Source organism: Ursus maritimus, unplaced genomic scaffold, assembly GCF_017311325.1.
Source record: "Ursus maritimus isolate PB19 unplaced genomic scaffold, ASM1731132v1 scaffold_244, whole genome shotgun sequence".
NCBI classification, from domain to species: Eukaryota; Metazoa; Chordata; class Mammalia; order Carnivora; family Ursidae; genus Ursus; species Ursus maritimus.
The window spans coordinates 2,043-10,531 of record NW_024424942.1 but is presented as its reverse complement, the minus strand read 5'-3'; the positions used below and the strand labels follow the sequence as shown (position 1 = coordinate 10,531).

The following is an 8,489-nucleotide window of genomic DNA, read 5'->3' as shown; positions in this document are numbered from 1 at the left end:
CATGAATGAATCTTACAAACATAATAGTGACCAAGGAAACAAGTCAAAAAGAATACCTCTAAGAGTTCAATTTATATTGAGTTTAGAGAGAGGAAAGCCTAAACTATACTATTTAACGATGTATACATAGGTCATAAAATTCAAGAAAAACAAGGAAACGATTAAAACTAGAAACTAAAATCAGGAACGTGGTTATCTCTGGGAGGAGAGGTAGAGATAAGACCAGGAAGGAATGCCCAGTGAGCTTCCAAGGTACTGGCAGTGTCCTACTCCTTAAATTAATAGATTATTAGTTTATTATTCTTTAAATTAGAGTTTAATGTACTTTCATATGCACTTACCTATCTATGCTAGTTTTCCACATTTTATATTATTTTAAATTCCTAGAGTATTAAATACTACGTGATAGCACTTCTCATCTTTCAGATTGAAAAAGACCAAAAAGAGTTTTAAGAGACTAAAATAGTATGTTAGCAGAGTGTGGAAACAGACATATACATATGCTAATGATAGGAATGTGTAAATTTGGCAATACCTATGAAAATTACAAAGGTACCTAAACAGGTATATTTTTACCAGGAGCTAAATTATGAATTCGCAAGGAAATCTGTTGTGGCATTGACTGTAAAGCATAAGATTGGAAAAGTTGGGAACATTTAAATGACCATCAATATTAGACTGGCGAATGAAATGATAGCACATCCTTACAACGAAATATATGCAGCCATTTAAAAGAACGAGACGGTATTTGTGTGGCTCAGTCTGTAAAGCATATGCCTTGGGCTCAAGTCATGACCTCAGGGTCCTGGGATGGAGCCCTGTATTGGGCTCCCTGCTCATCAGGGAGTCTGCTTCTGCTGTCCCATGCCCATCCCACCACTCATGGTCTCTCTCTCTCTCCCACTCAGAAAGAAAGAAAGAAAGAAAGAAAGAAAGAAAGAAGAAAGAAAGAAAAAGAAAGAAAGAAAGAAGGGAAGAAAGAAAGAAGGGAAGGGAAGGGAAGGGAAGGGAGGGGAAGGGAAGGGAAGGGAAGGGAAGGGAAGGGGTTGCCTGGGTGGCTCAGTCCTTAGTTAAACATCTGCCTTTAGCTCAGGGCCTGATCCCGGTGTTCTGGGATCGAGCCCCACATCCAGCTCCTCCATTGGAAGCCTACTTCTTCCTCTCCCACTGCCCCTGCTTGTGTTCCCTCTCTCGCTGTCTGTCTCTATCTCTGTCAAATAAATAAATAAAATCTTAAAAAAAAAAGGGGAAAGAGGCAGTGTTACACATTTTTTTCCAGAAAAATATACATAAAATATGTTGTTCAGTGAGAAAATCAAGATATTAAAACAGGGCATTGTTGTGCAAAATTTGTCACTGTCTTAATATCTTGATTTTCTCACTGAACAATATCCATAGAATGTCTCTGAAAAAAATAAAAAGCATAAAGACATTGCTAACATTTGCTGACTTGAGGGTACTTCACTAAGTGAAATGCTAGGCTTAATTTTTATTCTATATTTGTTTATACCTTTTAAATTTTTATTCAGGTACAAGTAATACCTCCTAATGGGATGATAATCATGATGATAAGGATGAAGAAGAGGATGAAATCAATGATGACAAACAGAATCAGATGTATTGAGGCGGAAATCCAGCTCTGCCATTCACAAAAGATGTGGTCCTTGGTAAATTGTTTAACCTTTTAATGTCTGTTCCCTGGAATAAGAAACTAGGGAGATAATACCACATTTCAAGCTATACTACAAAGCTGCACTAATCAAAACAATATGGAACAAAAATAGACACATAAGGTCAATGGAACAGAATAGAGTGCCCAGAAATGAGCTAATGCTCATTTCATCAATTAATCTACAACAAAGGAGACAAGAATACACAACAGGAAAGACAGACTCTTCAATAAATGGTGTTGACAGGCACCTGGATGGCTTAGCCTCTGCCTTGAGCTCAGGCCACAATCCCAGGGACCTGGGATGGAGACCTGCATCGGGTACCCTGATCAGCACAGAGCCTACTTCTCCTTCTCACTCTACCATTCCCCCCAGTTCTGCTCTCTGCCTCCATCTCTCTGTTAAATAAATAAAGAAAATCATTTAAACAAATAAAAGAAAATAAATGGTGTTGTGAAAACTGGAGAGCTACGTGCAAAAGAATAAACTGGACTACTTTCTTATAGCATAAAAAAATCTGAAATAAAAGTAGATTAAAGACATAAAGGTAAGACCTGACCGTAAAACTCCTAAAAGAAAACATAGGCAACAATCTCTTACACATCTGCCTCAACAACATTTCTCAGATTTTATTTCCTCAAAGAAAACAAAGACAACAAAAAATCTTGGACTTCATCCAACTAAAAAACTTTTGTACAATGAAGGAAACCATGGCTAAACGAAAAGGCAACCTACAGAATGGGAGAAGATATTTGCAAACAATATAACGGGATACTATCCAAAATATATAAAGAATGCACAACTCAACACCAAGAAAACAAATGATTTGATTAAAAACGGGCAGAGGACATGAATAGACGTTTCTCCAAAGATGACGTGCAGATGGCTACAGACCCATGAGAGGATGCTCAACATCACTGGCATCAGGGAAATGCAGATCAGACCCACAGTGAGATACCACTTCACACAGTCAGAAAGCCAAGAACCAAAATGACAAGAAATAACCTGTGCTCGCGAGGAAGTGGAGAAATGTTTAAATGAATGTTTGTGAAGTGTTTGGCACAGTGACTGGCACATGGGAGCGCCTGACTGAATGGAGCCAATCCTAATGTTACTGTTGTTAGACATTCGTCCTGCCTCCCCATTCTGGATGTCTAAGACTCAGCGAGCGGACAACATACTCTGGCCCTGAATTGAGCACTGGCTTCACTGGGAGCCCGGGGAAAGCTCAGGAGGAAGCCGCCATCTGCTATACACTCTTCTCCATCTCCACTTGACCGTGTCCCACTCGTTACCTCTAATTGGGACAGGGAGATGATCCCTGGAGGCCACAGGTATGCCTAGGGCCCATACCCTGTGCACACTTGACATTCCAAACTTTAAATTGCTTCTGGGACTATCAGGGTCCCTGTAGGAGTTCACAGCTGCTGCTAGAGGACTCCTCTCACTGCTGGGGAAAATGTACCCTTGGGATTTCTGGGCCTCAGACCAGGGTGACAGGTCCTCTCCATGAAGACTCTGTGCTGAGGCACCCACTCAACCTGCACGTCTAGGAGGAAGGATGTGAGAGAAACCCCACCGGAATCTAACATTGCCACAGGGAGACAACTTTTGGGGAAGAAGGAGAAAGAGGGTCTCGGAGGTAAAGGAAGTCCAGCAGGGGAGTGTCTGGGGTCCTTGTCTGGCATCCAGGGTCTGGCCCAGGGCACAGTGAGGAGCTGAGAAATGTGTCTGGGATCAGGAGACTCAGAGAAGAGGCTGCAAGCAGGATGCAGGTGGGAGGGCTGCACTGTGGTGGGGACAGGGGTGGTGGCCATGACTTCTGCAGAGCATTTTCCAAAGATGGATTTTCCTCCTCACCCTGCCTCTGCTCCAAGCATCTTCCAGCTTCAACCGACTGGGAGCAGCTGATGCTGGAGCAGGAGGAATAGCAGAGGCTAAGCCCAGGCAGTCCCTCCTGCTCTACGGAGCTCACCAATGACCCAGCCCCTGCCCTGACATTGTTGTTCTGTCTTCCCTGGGAGGAGACCAGAGCCCTGGGAGGAAGGCAGCCGATTTACACCCCCAACTTGCTGAAATTTCCCAGAGATTGAGCCTTCCTCAGGGTCAGAAGGTGAGCAGACAGGCAAGCTAGGACCCATCTCTGTTTGTGATTCCCAGTCTGTGACTAGTTCTCTCTGTTTTCCTCACTTTCTTTCTACCCCTTATTCACAGGGGATACTCCCCAAGACCCCCCAGTGGATGCCTGAAACCACAGATAGTACTGGACTCTTTGTATCCTGTTTCTTCCTATACACATGTACCTATGATAAAGTTTCATTTATAAATCTGACGCAGTGAGAGGTACAACATAGCATATAAAGTTAGGTGAATGTGGTCTCTCCCTCAAGGTGTCTTATTGTGTTGGACTCCCCCATCCACCTGTGATGATGCAAGATGATGAAATGGCCACACGATGAGCTGATGAGGTGAGTGACTTAGGTACTGAGATGCAACATAAGGCTACTCTTGACCTTGTCACCATATATCAGAAAGGCTATCTTCTGCTCCAACCCACAGCTGGAGGTGATGGCAGGGCAGGAATGGAAGCTTTGGAAACAACATGTGAGTGAGGATGGTTATTATACTGAGAATGTTTTTCCCTGAATACAAAGAAATTTCTGCCCATTGTATTAGAAAATTTGATAATATTGGGGCATCTGGGGGCTCCATTGGTTAAGCTTCCTGCTCTTTATATCAGCTTGGTCATGATCTCATGGTTGTGAGACGGAGCCCGCTTCAGGCTCTGAGGTCAGTGACGAGTCTGCTTGAAATCCATCTGCCCCTCCACTCCCCCAGTACTGCTCCCACAACTGCTCTCTATCTCTCTCTCTCTCAAAATAAATAAAAGTTTTTTTAAAAAAGAAGTTTAATAATGTTGAAGAGGTACAAAGAGGAATCCCTTCCTCTGTTGATTTTGCTAAAACTTCTTTTCAGTCACTCTTATCCAGATATATTGTTTACATAATTGAGATCACAACAGTGTGTACAATTTTGTATTTTCTCTTTTATATTATTGAAGTGTAAGAGGCAGTTGTGTAAAAACTATAAATATAACTTCAATGTCTAACATTCCATAGTATGAAATGCACCATTAGGCATTTAATGGTAGACAGTTATTTTGTCTCCTGTGTTCGTTCAAATACGGCTGTGATGAATACTTTTAGTGAGAGACTCTGGCCCTCCACTCTCATTGATCCTTTAGAATTTTTTCCCCAAAGGTGGAATTACCGAGTTATTTGGGTTTTTACGTTTACGTTTTTCTATGCGCACTGCTCTCCAGAGAGGCTGTATGACCATGTATGGGGCTCTGGACTGCATCGTGTTCCCTTCCTCTTCTTTTCTTTTCTTTTTTTCTTTAAAGATTTTTGTATTTATTTGACAGAGAGAGAGACAGCCAGCCAGAGAGGGAACACAAACAGGGGGAGTGGGAGAGGAAGAAGCAGGCTCTCAGCGGAGGACCCTGATGTGGGGCTCAATCCCAGAATGCCTTGATCACGCCCTCAGCCGAAGGAGGACGCTTAATGACTGAGCCACCCAGGTGCCCCTAAAAATTTCCCTTTGTCCCCAGCTCTCACAGACTGACTCCTGTCCACCTGGGGCTGTAGGTGCCAGAGCTCCTTGTTTCTTCCATCCCGAGTCTCCTCCAAGGCCTGACACAGCACTATTTTCTACTCACCATATCTTGATGGGAAACCAACCATTCAGATCTCCCCTTCTCACACACACACACACACACACACACACACACACACACACACACACACACACAAAGGAGGGGGCTGTCTCCTTCACCCAAGACTGCTCCCTGCCTGGTGAGGACAGTGCTGGGCAGAACACCACAGAGCTGGGATGCCCTGGGAAGCACCTGTTCAGCCTTTTCATGATGCACACGGGGTAACTGAGGCCTGGGGACTTGCTCAGGCTACACAGAATACCCACGTCATGGGCAGGGGCAGGTACCACAGCTCTGGGCTCAGTGAGAAAGATCTTCAAGCCATTCGGTTCATACCCATTGAACCAGCTCTCATTCAGCAACTTTTACATGGCGGGGCACTAAGGACTTCCAAGGCTGCAGCTCTCACGTGGGGCAAATCCTAGGCATCACTCATGCCAACAGCCCATTGTTCAGGGGAAGAAGCTTCTGTGTGCACAGCTCTGTCTCACGGGAGTGGACAGGATGGCTTCTCTAACAGAAGCCACTCTCCTTGGCATCTCCAATCACAGCATATCTTTGTCACTATTGAATCCTGCTTGTGGCACTGACTGCAATGCTTACTTTGCCTTTTCTGGGACAAGGGAGGGGCTGGGAGAGCCACTGGGAGGAATGGGAGATAAGTTGGGGCAGAATTTCATGGTGGGGCAACCAGAGTGGACCTGCACTGAGCAGATGGGAACACCCTCATGAGCTGAATTCAGGGATAAGGGAAGGGTCATAGGCTCGCACAGAAAATACAATGAAACCCATGGTGGCATTAGGAAGAGACCTCTCCTGGCTTAGATCAATGCTTCTCTGCAGGGCATAACCTGTACCCCCTTCTCCTCCCAGAACCATTTGGCAATGTCTGGAGAATTTTTGGTGGTTACAACTCAAGAAGCAGGTGCTACTGGCAGCAGGTGGGCAGAGGCAGGGATGGTGCTAAACATTCTTTGATGCACAGGGCAGCCCCGCACAACAAAGAATTCTCCAGCCCCAAGCTCACTGGTGCCCAGGCTGCCAGAGTCTGGGTTCGACTTAGAGCAGGAGTTACTCTGCCTGACAAGGTACCTGACATAAACTCTGAACGTGACGGAAGCAAGAGCGCGCTGCACGACGAGACAGATCAGAGAACACGCAGAGCTGGTACTGGAGACAGACTCTCCTAAGCATCTGTGCAGGAAAGTGAGGCAGCCATTGGGTGGAAAGAACTCAGATTTGGGGCCTGTGATCAACCCCAGCTCTGTCCTTCAATCTTAAGAACCAAATCTTTGGCTCCACTGAGCTTTGGTTACTTTTATCTATAAAACTTGAATGATGATATTTTCTCCGTGGGGTGTTTCAAAGAAAATGGCACAGAATAGATGCTCCTTAATACCAACCATTCATCCTCTACCCTCCACGCACTCCTACACACACACACACACATGCTCGCACACACATACATGCATGTACACACACCACTGCAATGAAGAAAGAGCTACAGATGTGTAACAAATAAGAATTCTGAATATAGAGTGTGGGCAACTGTAGCTGAGAGACTGGAAATCCTCTCCAGAAGGGTATGCACGTGTTCCCATAAGCTTGCTGCTTGTGTGGAACACAACAATGGAGGCAGAGAGCCAGAATATTCCACAAAATAAAGAATAAACATAAGAGGACAAAGAAAAAACAGTCCTTATTCATCCCTGGGTAAGATTTCACCATATTCTAAAGAACTGGGATTAGATGTTAATGCCATGTATCCTGATGTCCGATAACTAGACTCAGCCTGGTTATTAAGAACTGAGTTAACTGGTCAGTAAGCTGCGTGGCTGTCATCCACATGTGGGTCCACTCACTCCAATTACTCCTTCTGTGGACTTCATAACGTTCTTCCCCACGGGGGAACCTCACTCACACATTGTGTTTAATATGTATTCAAACAGGCAGATCCCAATTCTGACAGCAGTCAGGTCTGTGCTGCTGAGGGTGGGCAGACTAAGGACGTGTCCCTCATACGTTGAACGTTTACCTAGGCTATTCTGCCTGCATGTGGATTAACACTTTTAAACAGGTACCTTCCAAATGTACTCAAAGTCTAAAGAGCCTTGAAACATTGGTAGTTTCAAGGATCAGCTTGGGGATTCTCCTCTCTGAGAATCTAAGAAAGCCCAGAGTGATGAAATTTCTATGCATTTACACCAAAAAGAAATAATTTACAGCATTTTCCCATGCTCATCATAAAGCAGAGGAAAAGCCCTCCTTCACTAGAGATTACCTCTCCTGGGCTCTCTCACCACATTGCTCAGAAGACTTGGACAGGTCACTTCCTCTCTCTGGACCTAATATTTGTAAGCTCTGTTGCAGCCCTGACCTTCTCTCATCAAACAGCTAAGCACACTCCTACCTACTGACTCTTTCAGTCACTTCTCTCTTATACACATATGCTCTCCTAGTATGTAGCTCGGAGTGACGGTATACCAGATGGCTGAGACTCTTCTCAAGAAAGCCTCCTGTCCTGACTTTGTACTTTGCTGATGACAGAAGCGATAGCACATGGAAAAAGCCAATTGGTCCTTCCCTGTGGCAGGGTTCATTCTCCTGGGACTCTCAGCCTACCCGAGGCTGGAGAAAATATTCTTTGTGCTCATCCTCCTGATGTACCTGGTGATCCTGCTGGGAAATGGGGTCCTCATCCTGGTGACCATTCTTGACTCCCGCCTGCACACGCCCATGTACTTCTTCCTGGGGAACCTCTCCTTCCTGGACATCTGCTACACAACCTCCTCAGTCCCTCTAGTCCTGGATGGCTTCCTCACTCCCAGGAAAACCATCTCCTTCTCAGCCTGTGCCATACAGATGTTTCTCTCCTTTGCCATGGGAGCCACAGAGTGTGTGCTTCTGGGCATGATGGCGTTTGATCGCTATGTGGCCATCTGTAACCCCCTGAGGTACCCTGTGGTCATGAGCAAGGCTGCCTATGTGACCATGGCTGTCAGCTCCTGGGCTATTGGTGGGACTGCTTCTGTGGTACACACATCCTTGACAATTCAGCTGCCTTTCTGTGGGAACAATGTCGTCAACCACCTTGCCTGTGAGCT

The 8,489-nt window shown here is 45.2% G+C and overlaps 1 protein-coding gene across 1 annotated transcript; it reads left to right on the top strand.

Moving 5' to 3' along the window:
• Positions 1–7,944: 7,944 nt before the first annotated feature.
• LOC121105161 (olfactory receptor 2S2-like) lies at positions 7,945–8,482 on the top strand (the record flags this gene model as incomplete). Its single annotated transcript, XM_040641226.1, has 1 exon — positions 7,945–8,482. A coding segment is annotated over exon 1 (538 nt), but the record flags the coding sequence as incomplete, so codon positions are not given.
• Between the last annotated feature and the right edge of the window lie 7 nt (positions 8,483–8,489).